The following is an 18402-nucleotide window of genomic DNA, read 5'->3' on the forward strand; positions in this document are numbered from 1 at the left end:
ACATCACTGGCACAAAAGAATGATAGTTATTATATAGTCATATATATTTTAGGCTTTGGACTGGAACTAAAGCTATTCACTGCCTTTTTTAGATGAAAATTTAGCTACTGACCAAACACCTGTGACACGCATTTTGAGTCATTTCTTTCCAGTAACGTTGGCAGATATTAGCTAAGTTAGTCATGCTCTCCTACCTGATGTTCTCTGTGAGAAAAATGGATGGCTCTGCAAGTCAGAAATACAGGGCAAGCCCACAGTTTGGGGTATTACCAATAATGAACAATTGGTCAAGTTAATATTCAGCCAAATATCATTTCCAGAAAACATCTGACACATTAATAGAAAAGGCTTAGTCAGTGCTGGCATCACCTGGGAGCTTGTTATAATACAAATTTTGAGGCCCATCCCTACCTACAGAATTGGAATCTGCAGTTTAACAAGATCACAGGTGATTCCATGAACCTTATATTGTGAGAAACACCAGTAAAGAACAGGCCATGAGCAGGGACAATACAATCACCGGGTGTATATGTTACCCAAGTGGGAACTTTCTGTTACACCGGCTTATTAATTAAAGCTGAGTAAGGCAGGACCAGGGAGAGTCTTAACTTCTAATGACAGACTGACATATACACATTCTATACACACACACAACATACACACACAAATAGATCACTGATTCTGAACTGGGGGCAGTTGTGTCCCCAAAAGACATTGGACAATGTCTAGAGACATTTTTGATTGTCACAACTGGGGAGATGCTACTGGCATCTAGTGAGTAGAGACCAAGGATGTTGCTAAATACCTTACAAGGCACAGGATGGGCCCCCCACCATAAAGCATCAGTTGGCCCAAAATGTCAACAGTGCTGAGGCTGAAGGTACCCTAGCATAGATTATTCAAACCTCCCTGCACAAAGGCATATTAATTGGAATTACTCACAGGAAGAGGAGCAATAATTTATTAATGTGCAAATAAAAATAACGGAGACAGAAAATTGTTATTGTTTAGTTTAAAACCCAATCCTGCTGATGAAGAATGTTGCCTTAGAACCCTCAACTCCACATCCTCCTTACCAAAAAGATACCAAGTCTATGCCTTCATTGTACATGTCCACAATCCCATGTCTGCAATTTCAAAAATCTAAAAACTACACAAAGTTTTTGATAAACTGTGACAGCAAAACTTCTCCTCATCTCAACTTATTTGGCAGCAAAACCTGAATAGATGTGAGGCTATTTATATTTTAATTATCCCACTTAGTTTAACTATTCATATGGTTCGCCACAGAAGTATTCAGAAGTTTGTTTAAGAGATGGTGCCACAGGCCTTGATGGAGCTATTATAGAATATATGGTGGGTGCCTCCTTACTGCCTTTCTAAAATTTGAAAACTCTAGAAATTTGGAACCATTTGGCTTGAAAGGTTCTAGGTAAGTGATTGTGGACCTCGAATGACTAAAATAAAGTCAACACTCAGCAAATATTCGCTGAAAGCATTCAGATATATATTTGAAAGAAAAAAATACAACTAGTCAGAAATATAACAGATATATGTGTATATACACATGCACACACACCACACACACACTCATATATACACCAATTAGCAGAGTGACAATTAGCTTCTTCGTTTAGTGTACTGTGCAAAAGAGGCCAGGCTTGAAGCTTCAAATCTTATAAGAGCAGTTAACTTTACAAAAAAATGCCTTTCTTCAAGACCATAAACTAACCTTAAACTTCATCCTTCAAATGCTTCTGGAGATAAAGCAAGAAATAGTGAATGACTCAGCAGCACAACCAGTCTCTCTGTCTCTCTCTCTTTTTTCTCTCTCTCTCATACACAACCCTGCAATGTGTAATTGCATTACAGGCACCCAGCTGGCTCTGGAAAGGTTCCATCAAGACCTCCCTATCCTGGATTCACACTGGTTGATGGTTGGGGGTATAACTCTTCCTGCATATAAACTCCTGTTTTCTCCCTGAAAGGCTTTACCTGACTAGCCTGTTGACTGTTCTAAGGTGTGTTCACGGGACTGATCCAGGGAAATTGTAGGTTAGGAAACAAGTAGTAAGGAAATGCTGAGAGCAAATATATTCAAATTATCAGTTTTATGTATCTAATTTTGTAAGATGGCGCTTGGAAACAGATGGGGATACCAGCTGATTTCCAGAAACATTAGAAAGATACATGAACTTGCACCATGCTGAAAAAGATGCATCCGTGCTTGCTGCTGAAAACACTGAGTACAACGGAAACTTTTTAAGTCCTTTTTGCCAGTTATAGCACTGCTAAGATTCACTGATGACCATACAATTTAAATGTTCATTATACTCCAATCTTCTCTCTCTTGTATCCTAAGAAAATATACCTTTTCCTCATGAAATAGCAGGTGGTATTACTTAATAAGTTGAAATCCTGAAAAGGTTCTGTGAAACTGTTCTCTAACAAAATTCTAAGCACTGTGATGTAAAGAAGGGAAAATATTTTGCTGCAGTTTTGTTAAATACCATTCTAATACTAAGGTGGGAGGAAGAAGCACTTTGCCAAAGTTTCTGTAACTATTTCACCACAAAAGCAGTTTACCTACGGACTCTACCACTAGGTTGTTAAGTCCTACTACCCATTCAGGAGGGAGACGTTATGGCTCTCTCAGGCTCCCAGGTGTCTCAAACAGGGAGTAGGGCAGGGCCAGAAGCCATGTGCAAGCCTCTTGCCCAGACTGCTGATGAGATCATCATCAACCCCACCCCAGCATCCAGATCAGCTTCTTCAGAATTTCACAGACTGTAGCCCTTGGGCCAGACTGTCAGGTTCTCAAAACAGGAAAAACTAAAAGTGGATCCTCCCCATAAAAAAGTTTGAAAATTCTTACATTATACAAATTATTTTAAATATGTTCCTCTTATTATGTAGTGCAATTATAGAAAAGCAGATTAGGAACTCAGAAAAGACTATTTCAAAGAAGACTGCCCCAAATTAGTTTCCTTTTAAAATGTCTCCTCAAATCCTTAAACAACTTTAAAAAGAAAGTTCTGTGGCAAGGATTAAAGACATGCATTGGATAATTAAACTCATTCCTAGTAGAAAAGACATACTAACATATTATGAACTCTTTATGCCTGATCAGAAAACAAATATTTATAACTTTCCATCCATGACAAGTGCTTTAGTTCAGTTCTTCAGGGATTCCATTCTATTTTAGTTTCTGTATAACAATACTGCAAAGTTGTAATTACATCCTCTATAATCTGCCCATTCCCAATATAATTAAGAGTGCTACAAATTTAAAACTATGACCTCAATACTGAGGGAAAAAGTGTACAGAAGAGATAGCTTATATTGCATGTAACACGTCCTCTCATTATGTTGACAAATTTAAAATGTAAAGAAAAAAATATTATAATAGAGTCATCATTTAAGAGAGGAATCACTGTGTTCCTGATAAGAGTTTTTCATCTGCCATTTCTAACATATGCCTCTCATCAAGCTCTTTCCTATCAAACCTCATGCTCTTCCCACATGTTATGAAAACTCTAAACCCCTTCAGGTGCCTGTCAGCTCCTCTCATCCAACTACCATCCATTGTAGGGATAAAGATATACGTGAATTGATTCCTGACACACTGTCATGCTGGTATGAACCAAGTTTTAACTGGCAAAGGGGTATCCACCAGTAAAGTGCATAACTTCTAAGCAATGTGAATAAATTTTATCTTAACTAAGAATCAGGAAGTTAAGCACCAAACATTAATGTACCGCATATTATAATGGTTCAAGCAAACCCTTTGATAAATATAATAACCACATGAATAAGAAAAAGGAACACTTATCAAATACTTATTATGTGCCAGCACTGTGAGAATCTTAAACAAATTATCTCATTTAACTTTCACAAATGGTCCCTGAGATAATACAATTGTTGCCTCCGTTTCACACAGGAAACTGAATCCTAGAGATGTTAAATAACTGCCCAGGTTAATTAGCTGGTAAGAGTAGGGCCAGTCTTGAAGCCAGGTCCAACTGAATCTCAAGCTTGTGGCTGTATTTACAGCCTTCAGGCTAGAATGTCTACTGATTATATGTTATACAAGAATTTTAAACCAAATATTCTTGCCTTTACTCCTTCTAAATTACATAAATGTTTAGTCACAGCTGATAAGTTAGTTACTAAAACAACAATCACAAAACAGATTGCACTCTTATATTTTTCAGATTAAAAAGGTTGATTGACCAAGAAACTGAGTCCCAGGAGAAGAAGGAGCAAGAAAAAGAGAAGAGGGTCACCGCCCTGAAAGAGGAGCTGACCAAACTGAAGTCTTTTGCTTTGATGGTGGTGGACGAACAACAAAGGCTGACGTCACAGCTTACCCTTCAAAGACAGAAAATCCAAGACCTAACCACAAGTGCAAAGGAAACACATGCTAAACTAGCCCTTGCTGAAGCCAGAGTTCAGGAGGAAGAGCAGAAGGCAAACAGACTAGAGGAAGAACTGCAAACACAGACCACAGAGTTTCACCAGAACCAAGAAGCAATTATGGCGAAGCTCACAAACGAGGACAGTCAAAACCGCCAGCTTCGACAAAAGCTGGCAGCACTTAGCCGGCAAATTGATGAGTTAGAAGAGACAAACAGGTCTTTACGAAAAGCAGAAGAGGAACTGCAAGATATAAAAGAAAAAATCAACAAGGGAGAATATGGAAACTCCAGTATCATGGTTGAAGTGGAGGAGCTCAGAAAACGTGTGCTAGAAATGGAAGGGAAAGATGAAGAGCTCATAAAAATGGAGGAGCAGTGCAGAGATCTCAATAAGAGGCTGGAAAAGGAAACATCACAGAGTAAAGACTTTAAACTTGAGGTTGAAAAACTCAGTAAAAGGATTATGGCCCTGGAAAAATTAGAAGATGCTTTCAATAAAAGCAAACAAGAATGTCACTCTCTGAAATGCAGTTTAGAAAAAGAAAGGATGACCACAAAGCAATTGTCTCAAGAACTAGAGAGTTTAAAGATAAGGATCAAAGAGCTAGAAACCATTGAAAGTCGGCTGGAAAAGACAGAATTCACCCTAAAAGAGGACTTAACTAAACTGAAAACATTAACTGTGATGCTGGTAGATGAACGGAAAACAATGAGTGAAAAATTAAAGCAAACTGAAGATAAGTTACAAGCTGCTGCTTCTCAGCTTCAAATGGAACAAAATAAAGTGACAACAGTTACTGAAAAGTTAATTGAGGAAACTAAAAGGGCACTTAAGTCCAAAACTGATGTGGAAGAAAAAATGTACAATGTAACCAAAGAGAGAGATGACCTAAAAAACAAACTGAAAGCAGAAGAAGAGAAAGGAAATGATCTCCTGTCCAAAGTTAACATGTTGAAAAATAGGCTTCAATCATTGGAAGCAACTGAGAAAGATTTCCTTAAAAACAAACTAAATCAGGATTCTGGTAAGTCCACAACAGCATTACACCAAGAGAACAATAAAATTAAAGAGCTCTCTCAAGAAGTGGAAAGACTGAAACTGAAGTTAAAGGATATGAAAGCCATTGAGGATGACCTCATGAAAACGGAAGATGAGTATGAGACTCTAGAACGAAGGTATGCTAATGAACGAGACAAAGCTCAATTTTTATCTGAAGAGCTGGAACATGTTAAAATGGAACTTGCCAAGTACAAGTTAGCAGAAAAGACAGAGTCTAGCCATGAACAGTGGCTTTTCAAAAGGCTTCAAGAAGAAGAAGCTAAATCAGGGCACCTCTCAAGAGAAGTAGACGCACTGAAAGAGAAAATTCATGAATACATGGCAACTGAGGACCTGATATGCCACCTCCAGGGAGATCATTCAGTTCTGCAAAAGAAACTCAATCAACAAGAGAACAGGAACAGAGATTTAGGAAGAGAGATTGAAAACCTCACTAAAGAGTTAGAGAGGTACCGTCATTTCAGTAAGAGCCTCCGGCCTAGTCTCAATGGAAGAAGAATCTCTGATCCTCAAGTATTTTCTAAAGAAGTTCAGACAGAAGCCGTAGACAATGAGCCACCAGATTACAAGAGTCTCATTCCTCTGGAACGAGCAGTCATCAATGGTCAGTTATATGAGGAGAGTGCAGACCAGGATGAGGACCCTAATGATGAGGAGTCTGTGCTTTCCTTCAGATGCAACTCGTCTACTCCCTGTCCTGTGAACAGGAAGCTATGGATTCCCTGGATGAAGTCCAAGGAAGGCCATCCTCAGAATGGAAAAATACAAACTAAGTCCAATGGCAACTTCGTGCAACCAGGAGATCTAGTCCTAAGCCACACTCCTGGGCAGCCACTTCATATAAAGGTTACTCCAGACCATGCCCAAAACACAGCCACTCTTGAAATCACAAGTCCGACCACAGAGAGTCCTCACTCTTACACAAGCACTGCAGTGATACCAAACTGTGGCACCCCAAAGCAAAGGATAACCATCCTCCAAAATGCCTCCATTACACCAGTGAAATCCAAAACCTCTGGTGAAGGCCTTATGAATTTAGAGCAAGGCATATCCCCAATTACCATGGCAACCTTTGCCAGGGCGCAGACCCCAGAGTCTTGTGGTTCCATAACTCCAGAAAGGACAATGTCACCTATTCAGGTTTTGGCTGTTACTGGCTCAGCTAGCACCCCTGAGCAGGGACGCTCTCCAGAGCCGATAGAAATCAGTGCCAAGCACGCGATTTTCAGAGTCTCCCCTGACCGGCAGTCATCATGGCAGTTTCAGCGTTCAAACAGTAACAGTTCAAGTGTGATAACTACTGAGGATAATAAAATCCACATTCACTTAGGAAGTCCTTACATGCAAGCTGTAGCCAGCCCCGTGAGACCTACCAGCCCTTCAACACCACCGCAGGATAACCGAACTCAAGGCTTAACTAATGGGGCACTAAACAAAACAACCAATAAAGTCACCAGCAGTATTACTATCACACCAACAGCCACACCTCTTCCTCGACAATCACAAATTACAGTAAGTAATATATATAACTGACGACCCTCACCCTTATCCAGTCTATACTGATAGTATTGCAAGGAACTCAGTCCTTTTTAATTATCCCTCCACATCCCCCAAAAGACTGACTGAACTTGTACTTTGGGAAGATTTGTGCATGAACTATCCAAGAATATCTGAAACTAACTGTTGCCTGCATAGTCATATCAAGTGTGCACTTACTGTATATCTTTTCATTTACATACCTGTATGGAAAATATTTAGTCTGCACTTGTATAAATACATTTTTATGTATTTCATTTTCCATAACTCACATTAATTTGACTGCAACTTGTCTTGGTGAAATACTTTAACATTATAAAGCAGTAAATAATTTGTTATTTTTACCATTGCTTGCTGAATTTTCTTTTGGCCATTTTGTGTTTTTTTTTTTTTTTGCATGTATAACAGAATTTTATTTTCTGTTTATAACGTCTATTAATTCTTCCTTAAAAACAAACAGGACCTACTTCCCATTTACAGTCAACTTCTGATCACATATTAGAGGAGGAGAAGGAAGTGGCTGAAATAAATAAAATTTTATGTCTCTTTGATTTCAAAGCAAACTATAAGATCTCTCAGGAACAAACTTAACTTCATGCTTGAGATGTATCTCAGTATCTCTGGTGCCCAGCACAGTACTTAGCACGTGTTAGGAACTTGGGAACTTAATAAATGTTTATATGATAATAACTGCATAAAATAATATTAAATAATTTGCTTTTGTAAGCACATATGAGCTGATAGTCAAAGTAAAAAGCTTTGAAATGTGATAGGAAGCCAGAAAAAGCACATTTGGAAATACAAGTTACCTTGACAATCAAGAGGTGACTGTATTTCTACAATAGATGAAAATCTCCTTAAAACATATATGTCTATATCCAAACCTGGAATCAGCCACTGTGACATATGCTCCTGAACACGCTGCTTCAGAGCAAAAGTGTCATTCTTGTTCCTTTTTCCTATTTGGTTCCCAAAATAGTTTGGATTACTTAAGGTAGGTGCCTCCTACTTTGCTTGTTAGTGGGCTGCATTCAGAAGCTTAAACTTAAATCATATATATATATATTTTTTCAACCTCTCAACAAGCTAATAAAAGACAAAAATAGTTATAAACCTAAGTTACAGAAAAGGCATATTAAAAAAAAACATACAGTATGTTAGTTTAAGGAAGTTTCTTCTGTGATTATTGTTACGCCATTTTCAAAGTAGGTGAGAAAAACTCAGCCACCCCCACCACCACCAAAAAAAAGGTATCCAAAGAATTCTGATACCTGGCTAATGGGACTCTGAACATAATCAGTACTTCTGCAGCAAAGAACAACAGCTTTCAGAGGAACATTTTAAATTACAAATTTGGTCCCCAAGTCACATTCCTAAAAGATGATTTCAGACAAAGTAGCTCATTGCCATTTTCCTTTTTCCAACCTCATAACTGTTAACTTAGTATAGTCAATTTTATTGCCAGTTATTGATTTTAAACACAATTCATTTAGACACCCAGGCAAACTGTGAAGATCTTTAGAAGTAAAAGGAATCTTTCACAGTTATCCTCCTTTCCCTGCAAAATCAGTTTCATGATAGCAAAGCAAGGATTTGTTGACAGAAACACTTCCATGGTGATGAACTACAACACCAACACTGTGGGCTTGCATCATCATTAAATAAATTTGGATGAAAGCTGAGGCTAGTGCTGAATGAGAAAGCTTCTGTTTAAACACATTTATCTTGGGAATCGGCAGTAACCCAACTGTATTACAAAATACACGATGGTCTAAATGTTTTCCAAAGCTATTTTTAAGACACCATGGGCTAGAACTGTAGAAGAAATCACATACATCATTTTACATCTTTAAAAGTAGACATTGATAATGTTGCTGCATGAGATGTCTTTCTAGATAATAATCAAGAGAGTATCTGTAATGTTTTGGAGAGTAGTGATCAATTGATCATAAACAAATGAACAGAAACTGGAAAAGATTAAAGAAAAAAGTCCTTCCAGCACTTCCCAACTTTTGTCACATAATGACACAAACAGAAAACACACTGGATACAAGAGGCGGAGATGACCAGCCAAGGGATTCCTGTCACCCCCAGGTTCCTCCTGGCTGCCCCAAGTGCTAAGGTAAAAAGTCATTCTTGGCCAACCCTGTAACTAATACAACTGGAGAAGCTCTGGGCTTGTCATTAGTCTGTTCTGTAAGGATTCAATTTGTTATTTTATGTGAGCCACAGCAATTCTCTACCATAAAGTTAAGACCGTAAGTCCTGTGCTCCATGATTATAATGCACAAATTCTCACTTCATCATCTACTCTAGATATTAACTATAAATAGGCTTCCCAGTAAGTTTATTGGATTTTCAAGGAACTAAACCTCTTTTAGAGGTTCCTCTACTAGGATTACTTTGGCGTAATAATTCATATCTGAATCAAAATTCAGGAACATTGTCATATTAATAACATAGATTATTAAAAGTGCTACTTAATTAAAGTGCTTACTGCTAGCTAATTAATGGTAAAGAGAGCTTCATCTCTGAAAAATATCTCCCCTTTTCTATAAAATTACACAAAGAATGACATATTCTAGATTTTTGACCTTTAATTTCAAAAATAATTTTTCATAACTCTAGGTGTGTATGTGTGTGTTACAGAACTTTCTTTTTCATTCACTTACATAAAATCACAGAAACCTTGAAAACTAGGAAGGACAGAGTAAGTGACACTGGAAAATCTTCATATGAGATATATGAAAGTGGAAGGTTGTAGTCACAAAAAAAGAAGGCCCGTAAGAGGTTCATAGAAGACAAGACTGTTTCTATAAACCTCTGGAAAAATATCTTCCTTTCATTTTATTTCATCCGAAGTCTCAGCTTCAGAACCAAGTTTCATTTTATTTGGTCTCCCTATCTCTCTAACTTTTTGAGCTGCAGCATCCTATCACAGATTTGAATTTTACCACACATACTTCTTCCCTTTTAAGAGCAGTGGCAAAGCTTTCCCAAGGATGCCACTGTTCTCTGGGGGCACCGGTAAAAACAAAATCACCATCCTTACCAAAAGGACAATGCACATTACTATAGTTGGATCTTAACATATAAAGGAAAGTTATGATGTTCAAGATGATGACATGATTATATAAGCTCTACTTAGAAGGTCTCCACAACCACATTTCACAATGCCAAGACATTAGATGTGGGGTCTTCATGACACCCAAAGGATAAAATTAGGTTGCACTGTGAGATGGTCATAAGAAGGGAATTTAATTTAAAATTCTTAGGCTTGTAGCCTAAGGATTCTAGAGATCTTTATTGACTGAAATATAACTCCACATAAAAACATATTTTTAATAACTTCTTTGATTCTGAATCTTTACAAAATGAGTCTCCTTTGAAATGTGTTAGATAAAGGCAGAGAAAGCTTTAATAACACTCGTTTCTCTGCATTTTGGTTTCTGTTATTGTTTTTCCCTCCAAAATAATCATTTTGCTTTGTGATCCTAAGAGAAAAGATAATCAGGTAATAATGCATGCCTAAAACATTAAGATCAGTACTTCTCAAAGCAAAATCCAAGACAAATATATGAGAATCCCCTGAAGTCCCACCTAGAGCTATCAAGTCACAATCTTGGAGAATAGGGCCCAGAAGCTACATTTTTAACAAGGTCCTCCACTGATTAGTACGTATCTATAGAAGGAATCCCATTGTTTTAGAAATTTCTACATTGATAAACACTAGCAAATGTCTCCCAACCCTAGTCCTGTTCTATTAGAATGAATTACACCTGTCTCAGGAAGTGTAACTGTTCTACCCTCTAGTGGCTGTCATGACAAACAAAAGGCTTATTCCCCGCGTTATCCTTTTATTCAAAAGAAAAGCTCAATAAAAAAACTACCATTTTATATGGTGGGAAGGTTCCCAGTTTTTTACCTGTAGCAAAACATAGATGCCTGAATCTTTAACTGAGCAGTAGCAAGCTATCTGACACCTACAAGCTCCATTTCTCTCTCAGATCTCAGGCCCTCAACATAACCCTACAGCATTTCTTGGGAATGATCCAGAACACACATTAAAGAGAGCAGTTTGGATGAGCCAAAACAAAGGACTCCATTCACTTTAGGCCACAGTGAAGTAAACACAAGAAGGATTAAGGAAAGATAAGTGGTTCAATAAAATCCCCAAATCTTAAACCCCCTTAAAATTCACTTTCCTTTAGTTTAAACTCCAAGTCCTTTCCTTTCCAACTGATGGGCCCTTCCACTGTGTGGTCAAATATATCAGAGCAGGCACCCCGCAAAAGGCAACGCTGTAGGGTAAGCAATCCTTAAGGAGTTCAGCAAGTTAAATGGCCAACACTCCTCTAAGTACTTTATAATCTGATAGTGAATTAACACCGTTTATATGGCAGCACACACAAATCTGTCAATATGCCATTAGGACACCAGGTTTTACACTTAAAATGGTGCCATCAAAATGTACTCTGGGCTAACCTTTAGCACTGCAGTCAGCAAACATAGAGATAATCTTCTTGGGGCCTCATTTTAAAATTTCACTTTCTTTTTTCAAAATTATTGGTCAAGAGAAATAAAATTTATCTGATTATTTGAGAGAATTTTTGGAAAGCCTAAAATTCGTTTTCTTATTTTAGTGACTTCCTTTTTCCCACAAAGCCAAATGGTTTTACATATTTTTGTAAGGTTACCTAACAGAGACTTTTTTTTGCCAATTAAGTTTTGTTTTGTTTTTCAAAGGCTAGTCACTTTTGGATAACCAACAGTGTATACAGGCCCTGCAGACCTACAAAGGCTCTCTGCCACTCTCTGCGCCTCTGGAAGGGTGGAGAGGGTTTACTGACAGGCACTCGAGCCTCAGTGATATGCACAGTGTCTCAGCATGCAGTGTCTTCTCTTCAAAGCACCACATGGACACAACTGATCAATCCACTGATCATGACAGACTGAACTGGGCGTATATTAAGAAGACAAAAGATCCACTGTCCTTCAAGAGTTTATTAATTTGGGCAAGGAAAGGAGACAAGAAACAAGAATATCAGACTATTTAATCAAGTGGCAACTAAATTTCCTACTAGAAAATAAACTAGAGATTAAAGGGAACTACAGTATATTGACAAAGTTTCACAGAGCAACTGAAGTGTGAAACTGGATAAGGGTAGATTTAGGTAAGTGGAATGATTAGGGGAAGGGAGCATTTGAAGCAGACAAACAGATCTAGTCAGCTATGGGGCCCTGGATAAGTAATTTAATCTGTGAAACAGAGAGAACTGGACTTGGCCATGTCTAAGATGATGTCTAGTTCTAACTTCTAATGATTTTTTTAAATTCTCTCCAAGTCTTGCCACCCTCCCTTAATTGTTTAACATTCTTTTGAGAAATTAGGTTGTGGCATAAATAAACCAATTACCTGCATGAGTTTCTTTTCACAAATTAAATTTATCCTTTCTCATTTTCCTACTTGTAGGCATCCTAACTACTAGATGGTCTCTAAAGATTTGTTTTCATCTTTAAGATTTTATGAATTGATGTCTTTAATCCTTACGATATCAGTTCTTTCTTCATGAGAAGACAACCTCAGGACTATTAATAGTTTGGGTCAGATGATTGTTATGGGAGAATGTCCTGTGCATTACAGGACATTTAGGTGCATTTCTGGCTTCCAAGTAGCATCATCCCCCAACTATGACTAGCAAAAATGTCTCCAGACATAGCCAAACGTTCTCTTGGGGGCAAAATCATCCTGGGTGAGAACCACTGCATTAGAGAGGGATCACCTGACTCTAAAAGCTAGTTCCTCTTCTTCATTACTTGCTGTGACAAAAATTTGACAGCTCATTTGAAAACTCTTATAACTGGTGTGCAGAGATGAGACTCTTGAATCTAATTAAATATAAGCCTCAAAGCAACTTTAAAAACCTGCACTGAAGAGTTTCACTGAACAAGGCTCATTTCCATTAATTTGACAGATCAGCCCAAGAGCACATGTATATTTAAACATTTATGTTTGTATTAATAACTTGTACCTTTGTCTCTTTCAAAGATACCAGATTATAAACTAGTATTTTCAGGTGAGATTTTCATTTTCCATATTTCTTTGAGAGAAATAAACAAAAGTCTAACCAACTTTGCTTTAATGAGGGGAAAATAGGCTTCAGCAGGATTCCCAAGAATTTAAGAGATAACTCTTTACTGTTTAGACCCTTCTAAACCATCCTCTCTGAGGATTTTCAATTCCCTTTGAATTAGCTCATAACCACCACAGGCACAAATGTCTTCTATTAGGATACAAGCTTTCTTCATTCCTCAGCAAATCATCTACAAGAATGAATCCACAAGTCTTTATGAAGCAGCTAATATTACTTATTTGCTATGCAGGGCAGCTATGCAGGTGCAAGATTTAGAATCTAAGGTGGCAGCTGAGGACCATCTTAAAAGGTAATTAAGAGCACAGCACAGAGAAGGAATTCTATAGACAGTAAGCACTTTAGGAGTTTGGAGGAGGAGCAGGTTACTTTGGGCAGGGTTCAGGGGTCAGGTCTCAGATAACATTTGAGCGAGGTGGGTGGGGGGTTGGGAGGTTAGAAGATGAGGAAGACTGGGATAGAGAAAAGACAAAAGGCATTCCAGGAGATGTCCAGAGCAGAGATGTGGGGGCAGCGGGGAGAGCAGAAAACCAATGATCAAAGAACAGTGAGCAATGCAGTGTGGGTGATGTTGAGATGTTGGGGCAGGGGTAAGGCTCAAAGAGCACAGTCCTGTCAGTCTGTGAAGGGCCTTGAATACAATGCTAGGGGGCACTCTGTCCTCAGAGAGGCTTCTGGGTAGTGAGATAACAGAAATCTAATCTTTTATACACTGTTACTTCATTTTAAACAACTCTATGAAGTGGGCATCATCACAATTTTAGAGATAAAAAACTTTAAATTCTGAGAAGTAGGGAAAATTGTTCCCGGTAGCTCTGTTAGTATGTGACAAAAAAGAGACATGAACATAGGTCTAATTGCATTGCCCCATTCCCTTTCCATGGCAACATACTGAGAAGCTACCTTGGTGCAAGGAGGAAGTATAATAAATTGCCCACTGCCCACAGACATAGGCTGGGTACCTGACGAGACCTTCCTGTGCTCTGCCCCACAAGTCTGCCACTGTAGCCAAAACACTTGGGAAGTCCCTACATATACACAGGGCTGTCCCCTTCCCTCTCCCCACTGCTCTACCTGGGTAGAATTCTCTTCTCTCATCAAGTGACCCACACTGGAAGCTCAAGCCTTACCTTTCCTGTAACCTTCCATAATCACCTCAGATGAGGTTGGCAATCTGCCTCCCTTTTCATCTCCTCCTGTCTCCCTCAGTTAGGTCCCCTAACAGCCACTGTGAGGTTAACAAGAGATAATGAATGTGAGAGGCCAAACCCCACACAAATGGGCAGGCATGGGGAAGACTGATCTAGGGATGGTGCTGTGGACAGGAGATGGGAGGAAGCAAGACCAAGGAGAGCTACAAGCCCTCATCGTCAGGAGACTACTCAGGAAGCACTGAAGCTGCAGTCCCAAGCCCATTCTATTCTAAAGTAGGATTCTATAAGCAAAGCACAAATTCCAGGCATGATGAATGAGTCTGGACAGGATATCAACATGCGCAGAGCAGGAGGTACCTGACTGGCCTCAAGAGGTGGCTGGAGAGAAAAGCATGAGAAGTGAGTGAAAATGATCCATAGAAGGAGAATCACAACCATGCACATCAAAGCTTATAAGTAGGTGGCAGCCTTGACAATCCTGACAGTGACCCAAGATCTCCAGAAAAGGCAATCTAGGGGCCAAGATCTAGCCATCAAAAAGACAAGCACCACCAGCTTAGTCCAGAGACTTCTGCCTTGGCAGAACCCTAGAAAATCTTCCTAGATGGTATACCCTAATCTACAGTTTCTATTTCTTAAGCAACATCATGACTTACAAAGAAAGACAGATCATCTCCAAATTGCCTGGTGTATTTTTTGAGCTCAGGGGGAAAAGTGTCAGGGTTTAACCCTGTCGGTCTCTAAATTCTGCTTCCAGTTCAGGATTAAATAACTGTAAACAAAGGAAGCATCATAAATAAATTTGCCATTTTAGAGGAAAATCTTCCAGTTGGCCTCCAATTATCTCTCGTAACAATTAAATGAATATAAAAACCTACCTCAATGCAGCCACTCAAAGCAATTCCTCAAGAACAAATTACTATCCTTTACCATTAGTGAATTGGCTGTTTTTACCCCCTACTCTTTTGAAAAAAATAGCTATTCCTTTTCTGTTCTTTGCCTTATAATGGTGTTCTTGGCTGAATAAACTAGTATTAGTCAGTTTTGAGGCCTCAGAAAAGTACTGTTTTATAGAAAGAGGAGTTAACTAAAAACTGCAATAGATCCCCAAAGGGCCCATAATACAAGAAACATTTAAACACTTGATACTTCTTCCAGGGCAGCAGGGAGGGGGTCAATGGGTAGAGATCACTCTAAGAAGGAGAACATCCCTCATAATGATAAACATACATAGAATAATTTTTATATAAAGCTTTTTTTCTGATTATAAGAATAATACATTATTACAAAACTTTTGAAGAATATAAATGTTGCCAGAGCCACTGATTTTACCAAGGATAATGAGAGGACTAGGGAGAACAATGGGAAATTACTACTAATTTTTTTAGGTCAACCTATCAACCATGGCCCTATTCCAGGCTTTCTCAGACTGCCAATGAGGAAGGAAATGTGCTTTAGGGGGACCATCCTGTAATTACTGAATGCCCCTTGTGCTAAGGAGTGGCAGATCCCCCGACAGAATGCAAGTTTATGTAATCATTCTGCTCAGCCCAGACACAATGGCCCAGGGGCCAGCCTGGCCATTGCAGGAGAGGGGCAGGATTTCCCTTCCCCAGCTAGCCAATCAGTGCCTGGAAAATGGTTTAATCACTATGCATTGTTCAAGTACTGGAAAGAAATGCTTCCTCCTTATAGGGCTGCTCTCAGAACTAGTTACACTCTTATCAGTTAGTGAGATTGGTGGCCTTGTAGAGGGACTGGGCACAGGACAGGGCCCAACAAAACTCACCTCTCAGACTCTGGGAAAAGGATGTAGAAGAACCCATGCAGGGAGAAGAAAAGAGTGGCAGATGAGGAGGAATTACAGAATTACACTTTCTTCCTGGGCTGTCTCAGCCACTTGAATGGTATCAACAAATTTTCTGTGATGATTCTCAAGGCAACATCTCCAAGTTTTCAATGCCTACCAAACAGTTCCACATGGAAGGTCTAACTACACTTCAAACTTGGTGTGTGCCCACATTCCAGTGCACTGTCGCTCTTGGATTGCTTTTTGCCTCACTTTTGGTGATGGCCACCACCTTCTCTGTTGCCCAGGTTCAACATCTGGGTACCACTCTCCACTTTTACGCTCACCCCCCCAGGTCCAATCAGTCACCCTGCCCTGGTATTTCTTCCTCTGCCTTTCCTCTTTTATTTGTTCTACTACTGTCCAAATCCAGAACTCAATACAGATGCTACTGTAAGATAGTTAACCTACCATATTTAATCACTTACCTCTAATTCAACTTTCATTTGTGTTGCTGGTGATCTTTCTACAACACTGTCCTGGCAATTCTCAGTCCCTCCCCATAAAACGTGCTTACTTAGCACTTACATTACCAAGTGCCCCAAATCTAAACCTTCTGCCAGGCTTCCATCTCTCATGTCATCTCTCCTTGAAATTCTGGAAATAACCTGCACTCTCACCAGAACACAGTACTGACCATCCTCCCACATACCACATACTTTTGACCCTGTACTTTTCCGCTCATGCTGCTCCTAGGGCTGTAATGCTCTTCTCTCTTTGTTCCTTGTATTGAAATCTTACTCCAGTCTCAAGGAGTAAGCCAGTTCCTCTAGAAAACTCCTTATTTTTCAATCTTTCTCTGAGTTTCCAAAACACTTCAGTTAGTATCCCTACTATAGCATTTCATTTTGCCTCCTGTTATAATTATTAGTTACTCATCCTATACTATAATCTTGAGAGTAAGAATCAGCTATCATTTATTTCTGAAATTCTTATATTAATATTTCTCAAAATGCAGTCACTGATCGTCTTTATCAGAATCACCTAGAACTCTGCAGACTTCCACATACCCAGACCTATGAAATCCAATGCAGGGAATCTGCATCTCAACAAGCTGCCTGGGTCATTTCCTGGGCTTATAAAGTTTAAGAATCACTGTCCTACATTATCCAGAACTTGTACATTCTTGGTAGTTGGTGCTCAACAGAGGTGCACATGTCTAACAACACACCTGGTGGCCACAGCTGGCTTACATTTGTTCTTTTCAAGGACTCACTGAATGTCAGGGTCAAAGGACTTTAAAGTTTGTATAACTGCTTCATTTTTTTCAAACACCTAAAAGATAGAAAAAGACAAGAAAGAGTAGAAAATAATATGTTTTCAAGTGAACTCTGAAAAACAGACTCACAATGAACAAACCAAGTAGGATAACGAGGGAAAAGGATGTGTGAAGGGGTTCTTTTCTGGGCCAGTGGTGGTTAGAAACACAGTCCAGTAATTGCCACTGCTTGGTCTGCTGCCACAACTGCGATGTTTAGTAACATATCTCCCATAATTAACTGGAGAGATGACACAACAAGGGACAAAGCAGAAAAATAAGAAAGGTAAAATAAGCAAAGAAGGTTAAGTTATAGTTATGATCAAGAAAAAGGCATCTTAAGACTAGATATAAGGAAAAAGACAAAGATAATAATGCTGACATTAGTAACAACTAACACTTCCCTAATAACTCTTTGGATGTGCCAAGGACTTTCCTACACAGTATCTTTTTCCCCACCAAAGAACTTGCAGGTAGGTATTCTAATCCCCAAATAAGGGTTACAGATGAGGAAACTAAGGTCTGCACAGGCAAACTGGCTTGCTCAAAGACACACAGCTAGTTGGTGCCAGAACCAGAATGGAGACCCACCTAGGTTTATTTGACTCCACAATTTGCACTCTAGCCACTAACCCAAGGCTGCTGTAAAATGTAAGCCTGTGAACAATTTTTAAAAATTACATGGATGCAGTGAAGGAATGAAAGAGTAGGGTGGGTATGAAAAAAGAAGGAAAAAAGCTGAGGTGAAAACCCTGACAGATGAATAAAAAGAAAAGTGATAAACAAGACAACAGTTCAAGGTTAGTGTATTTAACAGTCTATTTCTACATGTAATGCTGTATATGGGCACAAAATAAAAGCAACTAGGTTAGGAAGGATTTTTGAAAACTGTATTTCAATGCTTATTCTTGGACTGCCCTCACTGCCCATGGTGTAATTACTACAGGGAGACTGGGAGGTGACTAGGTACAATCA

At 39.0% G+C, this 18402-nt stretch overlaps 2 protein-coding genes across 6 annotated transcripts in view; one reads left to right on the forward strand and one right to left on the reverse strand.

Moving 5' to 3' along the window:
• Window positions 1–18402, reverse strand: part of CMSS1 (cms1 ribosomal small subunit homolog) — a 333561-nt gene that overhangs the window by 300351 nt on the left and 14808 nt on the right. The gene's annotated exons all lie outside the window — the stretch shown is intronic.
• The window catches only part of FILIP1L (filamin A interacting protein 1 like), a 264565-nt gene that overhangs the window by 241475 nt on the left and 4688 nt on the right, over window positions 1–18402 (forward strand). For 2 of the 3 annotated variants that reach the window (XM_031457007.2, XM_031457017.2), the window contains one exon: window positions 4215–7358. In XM_031457007.2, the coding sequence (XP_031312867.1) occupies window positions 4215–7011 (2797 nt within the window). In that variant the 3' untranslated portion in view covers window positions 7012–7358. Of the gene's footprint in view, window positions 1–4214; window positions 7359–18402 lie in introns of those variants that run through there. The other variant, XM_064496059.1, reaches the window with a different exon arrangement.

This window comes from Camelus dromedarius, chromosome 2 (genome assembly GCF_036321535.1).
Source record: "Camelus dromedarius isolate mCamDro1 chromosome 2, mCamDro1.pat, whole genome shotgun sequence".
NCBI classification, from domain to species: Eukaryota; Metazoa; Chordata; class Mammalia; order Artiodactyla; family Camelidae; genus Camelus; species Camelus dromedarius.